The 19892-nt window shown below is 39.9% G+C and overlaps 1 protein-coding gene across 1 annotated transcript in view; it reads left to right on the forward strand.

Moving 5' to 3' along the window:
• IGSF10 (immunoglobulin superfamily member 10) overlaps nt 1-18401 on the forward strand; it is a 36101-nt gene extending 17700 nt beyond the window's left edge. The window contains exons 4-6 of the mRNA XM_007940165.1: nt 4409-8740; nt 9232-10132; nt 16493-18401. Of these exons, the coding sequence (XP_007938356.1) occupies nt 4409-8740; nt 9232-10132; nt 16493-18401 (7142 nt within the window). The remainder of the gene's footprint in view (nt 1-4408; nt 8741-9231; nt 10133-16492) is intronic.
• Nucleotides 18402-19892: the final 1491 nt, after the last annotated feature.

Genomic DNA, 19892 nt, shown 5'->3' on the forward strand with positions numbered 1-19892 from the left:
GGCTGTTTCTCTTCAATTTGAGTGGTGCCACATCAGCAAATGAAGGTCTCAAAAGCTTTCTCTTATCCATATGAGTAAGGCAGGGTTTACTCAGATTTTGCAGCTCTTTCCCAGTCCTATTTTGAGAGCCTTTTAGCCTAACCGGACTATTCCTAAAGGTGCGTGGTAATGTACCAAACAGTGTTTCTTTGCTATTCATAAGGTTTTCCCTGGCCAATTCTTTGAGAAGTGGACGGCCTCTTCCTTCTTCCTAGTCTGTCTCAGTCTATAAGCTGGTCTGTTGCACCAGGGGCATTTCGCTGGGTTTTTAACACCAGAGGCTCAGCCTCAAAACTCACGTCTACATGTCACGACAGTAGGACAAACCAACAGACAAGTTTGTCTTGCTGTTGGAGACCTCTCGTATCACCCCCACCTGTGTCCCTATGGCTGACTGCTCCTCTGTCTGGCTTCCTGGCTTTTAATCCCCTTTCTTCTGCTCTTCTGGCCTGCTGCTTTGGGCGTCCCTGAGTTCTCTCTCCTCACCTGTATTCCTGGGGCTTACTGCTCCTCTGTCTGAGTTCCTGGCTTTTATCCCCTTTCTCCTGCTTTCCCGTCCTGCTGCTTTGGGCGGGCCTGAGTTTCCTCTCCTCACCTAATCCCTTTGGCTGACTGCTCTTCTGTCCCGGTTCCTGGCTTTTAATCCCCTTTCTCCTGCTCTTCCCGCCTGCTGCTTTGGGCATCCCTGAGTTGTCTCTCCTCACCTGTAACCCTGGGGCTGACAGGGATGCTAGTGACAATAGGCTTACTAAAATATGAGTATAATTCTGTGGTGAAGCTGGAAGTCTTCCAGATTCTTTGCTGTACCAGTCTGGGCATTGATAGGTAAATACAGGGTCAAGGTTGACTAGTAAGTGTGTGAGGGATAGAAGTCTTTTATGATTGCTAAAATGTTGTCAGGATTGCCAGCCACCTCCTCTACATAGGTCTATAAAATAGCTGAAGTTAAGAATATCGAGTAACTAAATCTCTGTGATGCTACCTGTGAAATACACACAGAGTTTGGATCCTTGGTTAGAGGTACTTTCTTCAGTGTTTGAGAATTGTGTGGGACAGTGTCCAGCCACTCCAGAAAATGAGATCTTCTGAGTACTACGAGGGAGTAGTATTTAGTGAGAGAATTCTTACTTTCTATGCTGGAGACCCAATTTTGATTCTTGGCCAATGCTTCTCATGCTCAGCCACCACCTGTCAGTCAGTGGAGGCTTGTGTGTTGCTATGATGCTGAACAGGTTTTAGCAGAACCTCCAGATGAAGACAGACTAGGAAGAAAGGCCTGGTGATCTACTTCTGAAGATCAGACAATGAAAACCCTATGAATCATAATGATCCAGTACACAATTGATCATGGAGGTGACTTCGGGCTGGACAGGGTTTAGTTCCATTGTGCATGGGGTTAACTAGTTGTAGGTGAACTTAATGGTAGCCAACAACAACAAGTACTATGCTTGTTTTAAATGTTGTGTCCATTGTGTCATATGGGAGCTACTATGTGGATAACATGAAGCCCCAGGATGCATTTTGTGTAAAGGAAAACTCTGTACCTCTTACCGAGTTTCTCAGTGACCAACATTTTAAATAAGACTCACAAGAGCAATATTTTTAAATGATCAGATACATGTCATCCAAATACCTGAAAGGGGAGGCTTTAGAAGAATTTGGGCTGGTCCTCGTGCTATAAGACTTGTACGTTTATGACTTAACCAAATGCCAGACCTTTAGTAAGCTGCCCCATTGTTTGGCCACCATTGTTCTCCCCTCCTCATCAAACCTGACCCTCCTCCAGCAAGCCTACCTCATTCAGTGGCACCATTAATCTTCCAATTATTAAAGTCATAAACCTGAATCTTCCTTGACTCTCCCTCCCAATTATTCGCCGTATTTGACTAATCCCTACCTCCTGTTGATTATCTCTACCTGCTGCATTTTCTCCTGCATCATCTGTTTCTCTCCATTCCTCTTGCTACTAACCTACATCAGGCCAAGACATTGTGACTGAATTGTAGCAACAGCATCCTAACTTTTACATCTCCTGTGTCCATCTTGTGTCCATCTTGTTTGTCATTCTAATTTTCTCCATACTGTGTCCCGACTGATCTATCTCAAATGCAAATCTAACTAGTCCACCTATTGGGAGGGTATAATAACTCAAGCTCTTCTATGTGTCACATAGGGTCTTCACTTTCTGAGCTTTAATTACTTCAGCCTTGCCTCCGTCCCTTTCCTGGAAACTCTTGTTTACATCTCTAGGTCTTAACATAAGCAGCCCCATTGCTGGAATGCTTACTTAAGCTATCCTTAATACTGCTTATTCACATTCAAAAGTAACCCCAAAGAGGCACAGTGCATAATATCAAAGACTGTAATAAGACAGACGGGGCTTTTCACATGATATCTGTGTCAACTTGTGTTTAAAACCTCTCACAGCTAATTTCTTTATCTGTAAAAATGGGAAATGGTGCCTACTTCCCAACATGTTCTGAAGATTAGAGAACATAGTAGATATCCCACAAAACCAATTCAGTGCATCAGTTATCATTTTTTCCTGAATGTAATAAACACAAAAACAAAACAAAACAAGAAATACACAAGTCTCTCTCTTCCAGACCTATCTTTCAGAATTTAACCAGGAATTTTCTCCTCCTAGAAGTTTTTCATGCTCTCTTGCCCCCACGTCTGAAGTGGGCACCCCTCCTTGTGATTCTTTTAATTACAGAGCTTGTAATTGCCCGTCTCACTCATGAAACTATAAATTGCATGGAAATTTCAATGGTGTCATGTAGCTTGGCATCGAGCAGGCTCAAAAGTATTGGACGAATGAATGAATAAATGAAGCATTATACCAGTACAAGCTGAAGAATTCTTGATGTCCTTTTTTTTTTTTTACAGTAACTGCAAATTTTATTGTATCCATTTTTTGTTTTGTCTACCTGGGCTGATCACCAAAAAAGAATATGAATTAAACAAACAGGAATTAATCATGTAGTCTGTAAATGCAACCAAGTAAAGCATCTATATTACTATAAATATATAATATAAAGAATATATATAATATATTATATTATATATATATATAATATTAATAATACATAATAACCAATATATAATATAAAGAATTACTATAAAGAATAATAAAAAGAGTTTTGAATTAATGCTATCTTTGAAAATGACATGGATAGTCAAGAAAATATGACTACATATTGGCTGTGTGAAAAATGATCCTATTAACTGTACGTAATTATCATCCATTTTAAAAATAATTTTCTTTTAAGATAATGGGAAGAACCATGAGATTTTTTTTATGATGGTCAAGTACTTGTGATGCATCATTTATCAAACAGGTTATCTTTCAAAGGAGAATGAAGTTTTATCATTGTCTTAAAACATCAAAATGAAGAAATAAGACTCAACTGCTGTTAATTAAAACATAAGCATATCACTTAGTTTCTGTAGAAAAAGAACAATTCATTCAGCTAATACACCCTCTTCTCACTTATTGACATTCCTAAGACCAGGTCATTATGTGAAAATCAGTGTTGTATGAGAATGTAGGATGACCATATCAGATCATAAAATGGAGGATGACTACATCATTACATAACTGCCAATTACATCCTTACATAACTGCCAAACCACTGAGAATCATGGCCCAGCCAGGTTGATATACCACCTTCACCATCACAGCAAGCATTACCCCTCGCACCTCAGTGTTCATGAACTTCGTTAAAATACAAAATAGTCAGATAGTAGATTTTTTACTACTTTCATGCAAAATGTTGGATAATGACATTTCGTTATCCAATTAGTTGATAAATGAGTATCTCTATGTACTTAATACCAAATATATATGAGATGTTTTCTAGGCATGGGAAATACAATAGTGAACAAGAAAGACAAAATCTTTTTACCTATGGATATTATAAACTAGTTGTCATTAAGTGGGTTCTGACTAGTCCCTGAGTAGTGCAAATGGTTGATGTGCTTGGCTGCTAACCAAAAAGTCAGAGTTTTGAGTTCACCCAGAGGTACCTCAAAAGAAAGACCTCGGGATCTACTTCTGAAAAACTTCACTGTTGAAAACCTATGGAGTATAGTTCTACTCTGACATACATGGGGTCACCATGAGTCAGAACCAACTTGATGGCAACTGGGTTTTTTTTGGTGGATATTATAGTAATATACATGAACAACTTTTTTTTTTTTTTAAGAAATCAATTAAAAGAGAAAAGTGTTTAAAAGAACTTTCTATTAAACACCAAAATTTCCAAATTGTTTTAAATTCTAGTAAAAGCTAGTTTTTTCAGAATATTCAAATGTTAATTCATATAGAAGCCACAACTGACAATAATTTAACTGATATTTTTCCTAGATATAATCAAATGCAAAAGAGAAAGAAGTCCCTCTAGTCCTCAGCAATGTCCACTTTGCATGAACCCCAGAGCGTCCGAAGGCAAGTCCTTTGCTATGGTCCCACCTGCAGCTTTCATATGTGCCAAGCCAGCTATCGATCCATCTCTGAAACTCAAAAGCCTGAACATTCTAGAAGACAGTGGTTCGGCCTCCATCTCTCCCCAAGATTTCATGGCACCCTTTGGCTCCCTCATCTTGAATATGACGGACCAGTCTGGAAATGAAGCTAATATAGTCTGCAGTATCCAGAAGCCCTCAAGGACATCACCCATTACATTCACTGAAGAAAAGGACTATGTTCTGGTAAACACATCATTTTCTACATTTCTGGTGTGTAATGTAGATTACAGCAATATTCAACCAGTGTGGCAAGTTCTAGCTTTGTACAGTGATTCTCCTCTGATACTAGAAAGGAGCCATTTGATCACTGAAACACCCCACCTCTGTTACAAATATAAACAGCTAGATTCTAAGCTTGAAGACATTTTCACCAACATAGAGGCTGATCTCAGAACAGATCCCTCTTGGTTAATGCAAGACCAAATTTCTTTGCAACTAAATAGAAATACTACCACATTCAGTACATTGCATATTCACTACTGGAGTGATGCTCAAATCACTGTACCAAGGACAGAGATGAGACCAGTGAAACACAAATGGACCATGATTTCAAGGGATAACAATACTAAGTTGGAACATACTGTTTTGGTTGGTGGGAGCATTGAACTGGACTGTCCAGGCCAAGGAGACCCCACTCCACATTTGGAGTGGCTTCTAGCTGATGGGAGTAAAGTGAGAGCCCCTTATGTTAGTGAAGATGGACGAATTCTAATAGACAAAAGTGGAAAACTACAACTTCAGATGGCTGATAGTTTTGACACAGGTGTATACCACTGTGTAAGCACCAATTATGATGATGCAGATATTCTCACTTACAGGATAATTGTGATAGAGGCCTCTGTAGAAGCCCATCATGAAAATGGGGCTCATCACACAGTTTTCACTGGTGACACACTTGACCTTCCATGTCATTCTACTGGTATCCCAGATGCCTCTGTTAGCTGGGTTCTTCCTGGAAACACTGTGCTCTGTCAGTCCTCAAGAGATAAGCAAATTCTTAACAATGGCACATTAAGAATATTACAAGTCACCCTGAAAGACCAGGGACATTATTGTTGTGTAGCAGCCAACCCATCAGGGGTTGATCTTTTGATTTTCCAAGTTTCAGTCAAAATAAAAGGACAAAAGCCAGTGGAGCATGATGGAGAAACAGATGGCTCTGGACTTGATGAACCCAACCCCACTGCTCACCCTAAGGATCCACCAGCTATTCAACTCCCTTCTTCTGCTCCAATGGAAGCTGAGGTTGAAAAACAGATAATAAACCCAAGTAAGAAGCACAACTATTGGAAGTTAATACACCGCCGGCGTGGAGATTCAACAAATCGAAATTTTAGGGAGCACAGGAGGCAGTTTCCTCCCTTTGCTAGGAAAATTGACCCACAACATTGGGCAGTGCTTTTGGAGAAAGCTAAAAAGAATGTTGTCACAGAGAAACGAGAAAATACCACAATACAGCCAACTCCACAAGTCACCCAACTCCTGAAACTACCTGGTGAGGAAGAAGAAAGCTCAGGTGTGCTCCCTCCAGATGAGGAATTTATGGTTCTGGTAACTGAAGCTCCAGATGTTCCAGCAAGGACACTTACTGCAGATTCCAGAAAAATATCCAGTAGCCTTGTGTCAGATATAATAACTTCTGGCACCGAAGCCTCTCCAGCTGTGAGTCCACAAATACTATCACCTGAAAATCTTGTACATTTCAATCCATACACTGCTGTGAAAAGTACAGCCCTGCCAATGAAAACAAATCCAACCACATCAACCAAAATGCATGACATTATCAACCAGAATTCATACACTATTTTTCCTCTTCCATCTGGAGCTCCTGAACTTCGGAACATAGATCAGATGGGGAGGAGTACACCTCCAATAACACTGGGTACTGGGATCAATGATGTCAATATCAAAATGCTTAGCAATGCTAACAGTAAGGCTGATGTATTCTTAGTCTCAGTAAATACCATGAATGAGCATCAGACAACTGGAAATGTAGTCAGTGAACCTAGGAGCAATCACTTCTACTCTCACAGTACTCAACAACTTAGGAACTCTACACACCCTACAGAACCATACACTGGTGTCAATTCTCAGTTACAGACTCCTAGAAATAGCACATCTAACACTGCACTCTCCAGACGGTTTGGGAGACGGAGGAAAATTTGGAGCAAAGGGCGAATTACCAGCCCATACAGAACTCCAATTCTTGGACAGCATAGATATGGCTTTGCGAGATCAAGACTCAGAGGTTCTTCTGAAGACACTACTACCACATTTTCAGCCACAGAGCCCAGTGTGATGTGCCCATCCTGTTCTCCCAGGGAGAGGCTTGCCCCTGCTACAGAAGCACTGTCTTTTCCAAGTTCTTCCCCGGTTACCCTCCCCAAAGCTGATGTTGCCAAAGCCATGTCAGAAGAGTCTACAACTCTATTTCTGAGTCCATCATTGCTATTCGATAGCAAACTAGACATCGAAAAAACAACACCCACAATAAGATATTTCAATGCTGAAAGTATCCAAGTGGCTCCAACTGGTGCAGTCAGGACTCAAGCTAAAACATCCATATATATGGAAAAAAATCATTTAATGAATGCTGGTTACCCAAATGTGCCTAGCATCTGGGAAACTAAAAGAGATTCATTGACTATATCACCATTTTCAGACCCCATTACCAAGCCATCTATGCCTAATACTATAGCTATTACAAGATTTTCAAGAAGGAAAATTCCCTGGCTTCGCATCTTTGTCAATAACTATATCCAAAAAGAAAGGTTAAAGAATAAACATAAATTTAGTTCACAAAAAAGCACAGCCACAGTGCTTCCAAAAATACCTCCTGCTTTGCCCACAGATAAAGTTTCCTCTTTGCATTTAACAACACTCTCAGCAAATGTGAAGCAAATTCCATCTGTAACATTGGCTACAACTCACCATAATACCACTGAAACGCAAAGTCCTAGAGGTCTCCCGCTGATGAAGAAGCAGCCCTTCCCACCCCTGTACTCTACACTTGCTAGTATTGCAAGCAAAGAATCACATACAACAAAGTTCACATCAGTGCCAACAGTCGCACTGACAACTCCTACTGCCTCTGCATCAGTCATGATCAGTAAAATCCAACCAGCCAGACCTGGGGCACAAAAAGAACAAAGACAAAAGGAAACCCAGAAGAATAGAAATGGGCCAAATGTCTCTCTAGCACAGAGTTCTGACTTTGTGACATCCACTGCTGTGGCACCTCCTGTTCTAACTACAGTTGAAGCTTTGAATAAGTCCAAGGTCTCTGTTTTTATTCATTCTCCCCTAGAAAATCCAAAAGGGGTCTCAAGCAAAATTGGTTTCCATTCAAGAACTCTTAATCTGACAGATATAATTAAAGAACTACCCCAAGAGAGTACTCAGACTGTGAGGAGCATAACTGCTTCACAAACTACTATGTCTAGCAAACACCACCAGAGTACCACACCCAGGGAAGCACTCATTAGACACTCAACTGGGCCACCATTCTTGAGCACTCATGGCACTCCATTGCCAATCCCCACCCATCCCTTTACTCAAAGAGCAGTTACTGACAATGAAGTAACTCCCATTTTCAGGATGATGGCAAATGCATTGGTCAAGCCATCTGAGTCCTCAAGGCATGATGCTAATTCACACCAGTTAGCAGGAGAGGCTGCAACATCTCCCAAGGCTCAGCCAAATGTTCAATTCACAATTGGAACCACACACTTCATACACTCTAATGAGTTACATTCTTCTACTCTGCCAGGACTAATCACAGTTAAACCACAGAATTCTAAATGGACTCCTTCTTCCTGGTCAGAAAACCAATTTGGGCACAAGTCATACCCAGAAATTGCTGAAAATGGCAAAAAGCCAGTCGTAAGCACATTGCCCACTCTAGACTTGCTAGTGGACACCACTCCTGCATCACACTGGGATGGAGAGAAGTCTGCAGAGAAGAGTGGCTTCAAGAAGACAAACATTAAAACAATAACCACTTCTGAATTCCTTCCCTTTGAATCATTATCTAGGAATACATTTGAGAAGCCCAGAATAGTTGGAGGAAGAGCTGCAAGTTTCACCATTCCTGCTAACTCAGATGCCTTTCTTCCCTGTGAGGCTGTTGGAAAGCCCCTGCCCACTATCCGTTGGACCAGGGTCTCATCAGGTATTTGAAACTATTTCATGTCATTGAATCTATTTTAGCAAAAAAAAAAACAATGAAAAAAGATTGTGTTACGTTTCAGAGTCACATGTCCAAAGAATCAACATCAGTTTCAAATTTCTCTAAGACCCAGAAATTATTAATATCCTTAGTTGACACTGGCATTTTTTTGCTCATTAAAATGTTTTAAAACATATATTAAAAACATTTTTTGAAAATGCTTTGAAAACAAACTCAAGGCAATATGATTTGAAAAAGAGAGTGATCATTGTGTCAACTCTTCTGGCTTTTAAATTATAAATATGTGAATAAAAAATTCCAGGAATAATTTTGGTAATCTGGGGATTAGCTGTCCTAATTTTATTTTAAAATATATTTATTCTCAGCACCCTAACAAAAAGATAGCTTTCTTCTTGACATTACTACTTGAACAAATTATGTTTTTTGACTGCATTTCGATGGCCTATGACTATAAATTTCTTTCTTCTTATCAGGACTTGATTTGTCTAAAAGGATACAAAATAGCAGGTTCCAAGTGCTCCCCAATGGTACCCTGGCCATTCAGAGGGTGGACATTCAGGACCGCGGACAGTACCTGTGTTCAGCATCCAACCCTTTTGGCACCGACCACCTTCATGTCACCTTGTCTGTGGTTTCCTATCCCCCCAGGATCCTGGAGAGACGTACCAAGGAGATCACAGTTCATTCTGGAAGCACCGTGGAATTAAAGTGCGCAGCTGAAGGTAGGCCGGGTCCTATGATTTCCTGGATTCTGGCAAACCGAACAGTGGTCACAGAATCATCTGAAGGAAACAGGCAGGCTGTGGTGAAATCTGATGGAACACTGGTTATCTACAATCTCAGCATTTACGACCGTGGCTTTTACAAATGCACGGCCAGCAACTCAGCTGGCAAGGACTCACTGCTGGTTAAAATACAAGTCATTGCAGCCCCACCTGTTATTCTAGAACAAAAGAGGCAAGTCCTTGTAGGGACTTTGGGTGAAAGTTTGAGGCTACCCTGCACTGCAGAAGGAACTCCTCAGCCCAGTGTTAAATGGGTCCTGTCTGATGGCACTGAAATCAAACCATTGCAATTTATCAATTCCAAATTGTTCTTATTTTCGAATGGAACTCTATATATTAGAAATGTAGCCTCTTCAGACAGGGGCACTTACGAGTGCATTGCTACCAGCTCCACAGGCTCGGAGAGAAGAGTGGTAGTGCTTATGGTGGAAGAGCAAGAGACCATTCCCAGGATAGAAGTTGCATCCCAGAAATGGACTGAGGTGAATTTTGGGGACAAGTTACTACTGAACTGCTCAGCTACTGGAGAGCCTAAGCCTAAAATAATCTGGAGGTTACCGTCCAAGGCTGTTGTAGACCAGTGGCACAGGTAAACGCATGTTGTTATGTTGGAATCATTTTCTTTCTTTATTTAGCTGCACAACTTTGGAAATGGAAAAAGCAATACACGGAGTCTAACAGAAGTTTTCGAGAACCCACAGATTCTGCACATAAAGGCAACACTTTCCAAAGAGAATCATCCTTTTGATGTCATCTGGGATATAAAAACCAAGCTTTTTCACAAGGTTAAGGGTCAACTTCTCACTGAGTTTATAGAATTAAAAGCAAGGTAAAAGTCTCATTTGCCTCATACTTACGACAGTTTTAAAATAGTAACTATAAATGTAGCATATTCTCTCTATCCAAACTAGAGTAGGAAATTGTTGTAATGCAGTCAAGGCTCTGGAGAGACACTCCATTACTTCATTCTTCATGGGCTCCTTTTAAACAATTTAAACATTAATACAATCAGAACATAATTATTTTTCCATAAAACTGCAAAATCTTTTATGAAAAGAACAACAATAAGACTTGCACATGGCTGATTGTATTCAGGAGCTCCACCACCTTGATAGAGACATATATACAGACACATAGGTTCTCTAAAATGCCCTGTGATAGGCATATCAATACTGATTTCATGCTATCTTTTAAAAGCAATTATAGCTTATAAAAAAAAGAGATACCATCAACTCACTGGACTCATGATGACCCCATGTGTGTCAGAGTGAAACTGTACACCATAAGATTTCCAGTGGCTAAATTTTCAGAATTGATCACCAGGCCTTTCTTGCAAAGGTGCCTTTGGGTAGATGGACTCAAACTTCCAACCTTTTAGTTAGTAATTTAGTGTTCTAACCATTTGTACCATCCACAGAGTCCAATTATAGCTTCTAAAAGTTATCAATTTTGACATTTACATGCCTTTATGTGATGATTTTCCATAAAATACCAAAAAAAAAAAAGATGTGTGGGCATTTCTATTTTATATATTTGTTTATTCATTAGTGGAAAACATCCATGCAGAAGAAGCTATGTTAGATAAGAAATTATGCTATAAGTAGACAAGTAGATCTTTTTAGGGTTAAAGTGAGTTGCTGTTACATGTAGTTAATGAAATCACCTTGAGATCTTTAATTCAAAAGTAACAGTTGATTTTCAAGTTTTTAAAATAATAATAGGCCATCAAAATTATCTGACTATTAAATTGAATTTATTTTTTAAATAAAAATTGCTGTTATGAAATATAAGGAGCTTTGGTGGTGTAGTCATTAAGGCATCTGGCTGCTTACTACAAGGTCAGCAGTTCAAACCTACCAGCCACTCCATGGAAGGAGGATGGGGCAATCTACTTCCTTAAAGATCTACAGCCTCAGGAACCCAATGGGGGTTGCTAAGAGTGGGAATCCACTTGATGGCAGTAGATTTTTAGATGTTGTTCTTCTTGTTGTCGTTATGAAATATGAACTTTAGAAAGCACATATTTATGTTTGTTATCTACTATACATCTACCTATGTATGGCATCAAATCTTTTCAAAGCTTTATTTATTGGTTATGGTATTTAATTTCACAATAACAGCATGTCATGTTTTGGCCTTCACTTTATTGTAAGCATTTCATTAATACCAAATGCCAGTTCTATTTTCTGAAACTAATGCAGTTAAAATAAATCCCACAGCTCATAGGTGTGATTCTCCTTTATACAAGTGTTGTTCACTATACTGAGTGATGCAAATACAATTTTCACTAGCCACACAGAAACCCATGCAAGAACTAGGGAAGACATCACACTTGCTATGGGAGTAACAGATAAAGTTTAAAATTTAGGCTCTAAGGACGTGGTCAAAACATTTACTGTGCAGTAAACCCATTTTAGAAAATGTAAATCTTTGATCAGGAGTTAGGAAAAAGTTTAAGAGAATATCATAAGAAGTTAATCCAAAGGAAGTCTGGAAAGTGTTCCAAAACACATTATTAGTACCTCAGAATGACTCCTAATCAGGTATTCCAATTAAATGAATCAGGTATTCCAAAATACCTCCTAATCAAGTATTCCACATTCCAATGAAATCCTGCAAGGAAATTAGGCAGGTTGTTTACATTTTGTTTTGGGAAAGTCCTTAAAGCATACATGGAAAGATTGTTCACACTGTGGAGAGCATATAAGATCACAGATGCTACTTTAATGATTGCTTTGGAACTAACCTACTCAAAAAGGCAGGAATATTTTACTTACATGTTTTAGATATTCCAACTGAAAGAAAAAGGGCACTTCTATTGCAATAATAATAATAATAATAGTAATAATAGTAATAAAATTTCCATCATAGCAATGCTTATCCAAGTCCACTCCGCAATGGGCAACATAAACAAAACCCTTTTAGTTTCTTCTGATGGTCACCATTGTAAGGTCACAGTAAGGAGAAAAGGACGCACAAAAGTGAGGTTAAAGAGAAGTTTTTATTCTGAGTTTCCAGGGGAGGTTTATGGGCCCCCGAGAGGGGCCTGGGCGAGGTTCACGGGTCCCTGAGAGGGGCCCGGGAAGTCGCACCACCTGGCTGGGGAGGGGAAGGTTTATAGTCTTGTGGAGGACCTAAGCGGGGACACTAAGGAAATAGTGGAGTCCAATTAGCTGTTAGTATGGGTCTGCACTTAATTAGCATGAGGGGGCTTCACAAGAGGAAGTTTGCCACTGCATGGGACTTTCCAGTCTGGGCGGGTTCTGTTACTTCCGTTGTCTTATCAGGCTGTCTCATCAGGGCTTGACGCCTGGAGGAAGCTGCTAACTGAAATGTTGGTGGCTTGGGTTTGCTTCGTCCTAACAACCATCACCCAAAAATCCTTTCTTGATGTTTTTTAATGGTCCCAGACTCAGAGCACTACTAGTCTACTCTACCACTTTAGCTTATGCATTCTATGTTTCAGTGCAGGGTTGTATTTTCTCTCCTTTGGGATCTTGCTCATCATGACCTGGGAGCTTGTCACGTGTGCAGAATGTATATCTGAATCTGCAGTATAAAAAGGTCCCCAGGTGAATTGTGTGCACATTTAAGTCTGAGAATCACTGCTATGGAAAACCATAGATGCTTGCTTACGTGTTAATAAAATTGCATTTCTTTTCCTTTTAACAAGTAAACTTTTAGAAGTAAACTGTCTTGAAAAGAAAGAGTTATGTTTCTATTTTATACACAGTGAAACCTGTAAGTGCTGGAACTTGACGGGACTGCCTTGTTTATCCAGGTATCGCGAAATTTTCCCCAGAGCTTCTAACAGGCCCCTCTGCTGTGCACCTGAATTTCCACCCCAGATACACTGAATCAGAATCTATAGTTTAATAAGATCCTAAGTGATTCTTAAGTAGCATAGTGCCTAAGGCACTTGACTGCTAACCAGAAGGCTGGCGATTCAAACCCACCAGCCACTCCTCAGAAGGAAGATGGGGCAATCTACTTCCGTAGTGATACTGCCTCGGAAACCCAAGGAGGGGTCGCTATGAGTCGGTCCGACTCTACGGTATATAACAACATAACAACACGTGATTCTTGTATATACATAGCTCTTGTTAAAATATAGATATTGATCAGTATATCTGGGGTAGAAATGCAAATTCTCAGCAGGGGGTTGAAGCGGAATGAACTAGTTTGAAACCCTGCTTAAATAAGGCCCCATGTGCTTCTGTTAAGGAGCTCTGGTGGTGTAGTGTTTAAAGCATTTGGCTGTTAATCATAAAGGTCAGTGGTTTGAACCCACCAGCTGCTCCATGGAAGAAGATGAGGTAGTCTACTTCTGTAAAGATTATAGCCTTGGAAACTCAATGGGGGTTGCTATGAGTCAGAATCAACTGGATAGTAGTGAGTCTTTTTTTTTTTTTTTTTGTGATTCTGATGCAGGGATTAGGGGATCTGCATTATGATCCAAGCTTTAGAGCAGTGGTTGTAGACTTTGCTGCACATAAGAATCACCTCGGAAACTTTAAAAACATTAATACCTAGGTCACGCTCCACCACCAATTAAATAAAAAATTCCAGAAGTGGGACTTAGGCATCATTTTTATTTTAAACTCCACAGGGGATTTTAATGTGTGTTCAAGTTTGAGAATTAGTGTTTTTGGAGAGCAACTCCTTGGGGGCAGCTCCACTCTGTCCTCTGGGTCACTGTGAGTCAAAATTGAACAGCAACAGGTTTGGTTTGGGTTTAGGTTTAGGAAACAATAGCAGGTGGCAATGTACCACAGTGAAAAAGTTAGGGTTTGGGAGCCAGACTAAGGCAAAGCACCTTGCATTTTCCATTCCTTTTATTCAGTGCATCCATTATGATGATTTTATCTTGATTTATATGCCAGAGAAGTGCCTTTCACAGGAGAAAAAATGAAAAGAACACCAGCATCCTTTTAGAATGCATAACTGCAATACTTTCTGTGCTTCTTAAGTTTACTGGAGAATAAAAATTGACTGCAGGCTGTTTGACTGCTACTGTTAGCAGTTATGCTATGTAAGGTAGTTTTCTGGTTCACCTACCTGTGTAAGCTATGTCACCAAATAATTAGAAGAAAAACATATAGATGGATTCTTAGCTATGGTGCTCTTGATCTCCTTTTTGCATAACCAGCCACTCCTCGGAAGGAATACTGGGAAATCTACTTCCATACTGATACTACCTTAGAAAGCCAAGGAGGAGTTACTATGAGTCTGGACCAACTCCATGGCAATGAGTTTGGTTTGATTTGGTTTTTGTTGTTTCTGAAGCTCTGATTTAGTTTTACCAGTAAAAATCTGCCATCTGGTGGTTAAATGTGGTAATGCCAGGCAGTTTAGTTTTAGTGGAGTTCCTGGATAGTGCAAACCACTAACCAGTTTGGCTATTACTGACATTCAAATCTACCCAGTGGTACCTCAATCTATTTCCGAACAGCTTGGCAGTCTACTTGCGAAAAATCAGCCATCGAAAGCCTACAGAGCACAGTTCTACCCTGACACACATGGGTCGCCATGAGCCGGAGTCAATTCAACGGCATGTTTTGACAGCTGACCAGAAGGTTGGCGGTTCAAACCCAGCAGCCACTCCATGGAAGGAAACTGGGCAATCTACTTCCGTAAAGATTTATTACCTTGGAAACCCGAAGGTTTTTATGAGTTGGAATTGACTAAATGGCAGTGAAGTTATTTATTTAGTTTTTAAATTATTCACTCCGAGAAACCAAACCAACAAACCCAACTCACTGTCATGGACTCAATTTCAAGGCTGTACATCTTTATGGACGCACACTGCCACATCTTTCTTCTGCAGAACAGCTAGTGGGTTCCAACCATTGAACTTGTTTTGGTTAGCAGCCCTATGCCTTAACCACTGTGTAACCAGAGTTCCTGCCTCTTCTCTCAAACTAAAAAAAAAAAAAAAAAAAGAGGAGAAAAATGTTCTACATAGTTCAACCTGATGCAGAGGCTTTGAAGTGATTTTACAGCTGCATACAAAAGGCAGATGCTGTCACAAACTTCTAATGGGAGCTCCACTGGCAACAGCTCTTTTTATAACAAAGCAGAACTTGTTTTCTTTGATTCAATAACATCTTTTAAAAGTATAATGTGGCATTGTTTTCTATCCAATCAAGTTGCCAAATTTCAGTGCTGTGTGAAAGTTCCCTTTCCCTTCACCTATATCACAAAATGGTAACTTTTGTGGACTTAGATTATTTAGGAGCTCTGGTGGTGCTGTGGTTAAAGCACTGGGCTGCTAAGCAAAAGATTGTTGGTTCAAACCTGGCAGTTGCTTCATGGAGGAGAAAGACAAGGCAGTCTGCTTCTGTAAAAATTTACAGCCTTGGGAACCCTGTGAGGGCAGTTCTCCTCTGTTCTATAGGGTTGCTATAGAACTGGATGACAGTGGGTTTGGTTTGCATTATTTTATTTGATATGTAAAATGGGCAAAGACGTCATACTGTCTAGGGCTTCAATATTTCTAGAATTTCCCTATTGAATTTTTTTTTTTTTTTAAAAAAACCTTTCTATAAAGGAGACTCATTTGAAGGCCACCTGAGAACTACTACATTTGTACTAAATTACAACTATTTAATGAGATTTCATCTTTCAGCAAATTAGAAAATAGTAAAACTTCTAATATTGAGTTTAATTTTCATTGCAACAGTTTCAATGTCCATAAAGCTAATTCCATTTAAAGTACCACTCTCCCCACTAACAGCTACACAAGGAGCTATAATGATACTGTAGTCAAAGCGCTTGGCTGCTAACCAAAAGTTTGGCAGTTCAAACCCACCAGCCACTCCACAAGATGAGGCAGTCAACTTTTGTAAAGATTCACAGCCTTGGAAACCTTATGGGGCAGTTGACTCGATAGTAGTGAGTTCGGTTTGGTTAACAGCTACACACTCTAATGACTCTCTTCTCTCCTTAGAATGGGCAGCCGAATTCACGTCTACCCAAATGGATCCCTGCTTATTGGATCAGTAACAGAAAAAGATGGTGGTGACTACGTGTGTGTGGCCCGAAACAAAATGGGAGATGATCTGATACTGATGCACGTCAGCCCACGCCTGAAGCCTGCCAAAATTGACCACAAGCAGCATTTTAAAAAACAAGTGCTTCATGGCAAAGATTTCCAAGTCGACTGCAAGGCTTCTGGCTCCCCAGTACCAGAGATATCCTGGAGTCTGCCTGATGGAACACTGATTAACAATGCAATGCAAGCAGATGACAGCGGCCACCGGACCCGGAGGTACATCCTTTTCGACAATGGAACTTTATACTTCAACAAAGTTGGGGTAGCAGAGGAAGGAGATTATACTTGCTATGCCCAGAACACCCTAGGGAAGGACGAGATGAAGGTCCACCTGACAGTCATAACGGCTGCACCACGGATAAGGCAGGGTTATAAGACCTACACAAGAGTCAAGGCTGGAGACATGGCCATCCTTGACTGTGAGGTTGTTGGGGAACCCAAGCCAAAACTATTTTGGTTGCTGCCTTCCAATGACATGATTTCATTCTCCAATGACAGGTACACGTTTCATGCCAATGGATCTTTATCCATAAACAAAGTTAAACTGCTTGATTCTGGAGAGTATGTGTGTGTAGCCCGAAATCCCAGAGGAGATGACACTAAAATGTACAAACTGGATGTTGTTTCCAAACCTCCATTAATCAATGGTCTATATAGAAACAAAACTGTCATTAGAGTCACGGCTGTGAGGCATTCCAAGAAGCACTTAGACTGCAGAGCTGAAGGGACACCAACTCCTCAAATCATGTGGATCATGCCAGACAATATTTTCCTTACAGTCCCATACTATGGGAGCAGAATCACAGTCCACAAAAATGGGACCTTGGAAATTAGAAATGTGAGGCTTTCAGATTCAGCTGATTTCATCTGTGTGGCTCGGAATGAAGGAGGAGAGAGTGTGTTGGTGGTGCAGTTAGAAGTACTAGAAATGCTGAGAAGGCCAACATTCAGAAATCCATTTAATGAAAAAATATTTGCCCGACTGGGAAAGCCCACAGCATTGAATTGCTCTGTTGATGGAAACCCACCACCAGAAATAATCTGGATTTTACCAAATGGCACAAGCTTTTCCAATGGACCACAAAATCCTCAGTATCAGATTGCAAGCAATGGTTCTTTTATCATTTATAAAACAACTCGAGAAGATGCAGGAAAGTATCGCTGTGCAGCAAGGAATAAAGTTGGCTACATTGAGAAGTTAATTGTACTGGAAATTGGCCAGAAACCAGTAATTCTTACTTATGCACTAGGCACAGTAAAGGGCATCAGTGGAGACTCTCTATTGCTGCATTGTGTGTCTGATGGAAGCCCTAAACCAAGTATCAAATGGACTTTACCAAATGGTCATGTAATAGATAAGCCTCAAACCAACAGAAAATACATATTGCATGAAAATGGCACTTTAGTCATCAAAGAAGCAACTGCTTATAACAGAGGCAACTATATTTGTGAGGCTGAAAACAGTGTTGGCCATGCACTGATTACTGTTCCAGTAATGATTGTAGCCTACCCTCCCCGAATCACAAATCACCCACCCAGGAGCATCCTCACAAGGACAGGATCAGCTGTGCAGCTCAACTGTGTGGCCTTGGGAGTCCCCAAGCCAGATGTCACATGGGAGATGCCTGACCATTCCCTGCTCTCAAAGGCAAGTAAAGGAAGGACACATAGAAGTGAGCTGTTTCACCCACAGGGTACCCTAGCCATTCAGAACCTTCAAACTTCAGACTCGGGGATTTACAAATGCATCGCAAAGAATCCACTTGGGAGTGATTATGCAACAACTTATATTCAAGTAATCTGACATAAAATAAAGTTCAAAAAAACAAAACAAAACTGTATGAACAAAGCCAACATCTGGACAGAGCTTGTTTTTTGGAAGAAGTTTAATCAAAGGCAGCCAGAGGCATGTAAATGAATTTGAATACATTTACAATATTAAATTTACAATGGACATGCAAAAGAAGACTTGTAAATAAATGCATTATGAACTGGTACTTATTTCTTTAATGGATCTCGAAACAAAATTTTAACTTAAGGCACTTTTATTTTGCCAACAAATAACAATGAACATTAAAACTACTGACCATAAAATGATCAATGGCTAGTGTACCTGAATTCTTCAGTCAAGAGTGGACTTTTTCTCTTTTGCTACCAGTTGCCTAGTGTCCATCTTCTATCAGTGTTACAAGCATGGCACTCAGAACACACACAATGGGAAAGATTAAATTTGTGGTCTTGGTGTAAATTTACCATGTTGATGTACAAGTATTTTGTGGTTGTTTTTAAAGTATTTTACTAAAACCTACAGAAAATAAGCATTGAACTGTTTTGATTATGATTCACCATTTGTTCAAACTGAAAATTTTCATTGGTGGGGAATACAAAAATGCTTTAATAACTACATTTAAAAATAAATGCAGTCTAACTCTTCCACATGTAAAAAGCAACTTAACACCTGCACATCATAAAATGTGAAAAGGGGGCTGATTACATCTTTGCCCAAATAACTCATTAAAAAGGTTTTTAAAAATGTAATGAAGCTTCTTTATAATGTCAAAATCTAGTTCAGGAACCCCTGATCTGGAGCTGTCTACAAGGAAAATTGAGGAGGAACCATTGCTTTACAAGCATTTTATTTTCATTATGTGGTAATTCTTTACACCAGGGAAAAATGTTTGGGAGGATCTAGCTCTATTACATAGAATGAAATTTCACTGTATTTAAAATTTGACCAATCCTACACAAAATGCTGCTTTTGTAATTGACGTAATTTATTTACATGACATGCTTAATTCAACCTGAATTAATATAGGGGGCATTAGATGCTTCATCTTTTTAATTCTAGAGGTTAGGATTTTTCCAGTGTACTTTCTCTAGTAACTATTCAAATATTTGCCTATTATTTAAGAAGATCTATAGAAGCCTTAGTAGGGGTGTATGTGTGTGTGTGTGGGGTGGGGGGAGTAAAGAAGAAAATGCCATTAAGTCCTACTCAGATATCTCAGTAGAGAAAGATGAGAGCTATGTTAGCCTTCACGGTGTTTCATCAGCTAGCCCTACCTATGGGATGACCTGATTGCTACTCATCTCTGGTGTTGGTGTCCTGTGGCTGCAAAAGGCCAAAGGACACTCATTCTGACAGTGATCTTCTGCCATGTCCTGGCCAAAAATAACATGTCAAATGCAATCCTATCAGGAATGAGCCTTCATGGTAAACAAGCATGCCAAGTCTTCTTATATCTAAAAACTGTGATAGATATACCTAACTCCTATAGAATCCAAGGTCTTACCT

Source organism: Orycteropus afer, unplaced genomic scaffold, assembly GCF_000298275.1.
Source record: "Orycteropus afer afer isolate SDZICR_OR568_19922 unplaced genomic scaffold, OryAfe1.0 scaffold00066, whole genome shotgun sequence".
NCBI lineage: Eukaryota > Metazoa > Chordata > Mammalia > Tubulidentata > Orycteropodidae > Orycteropus > Orycteropus afer.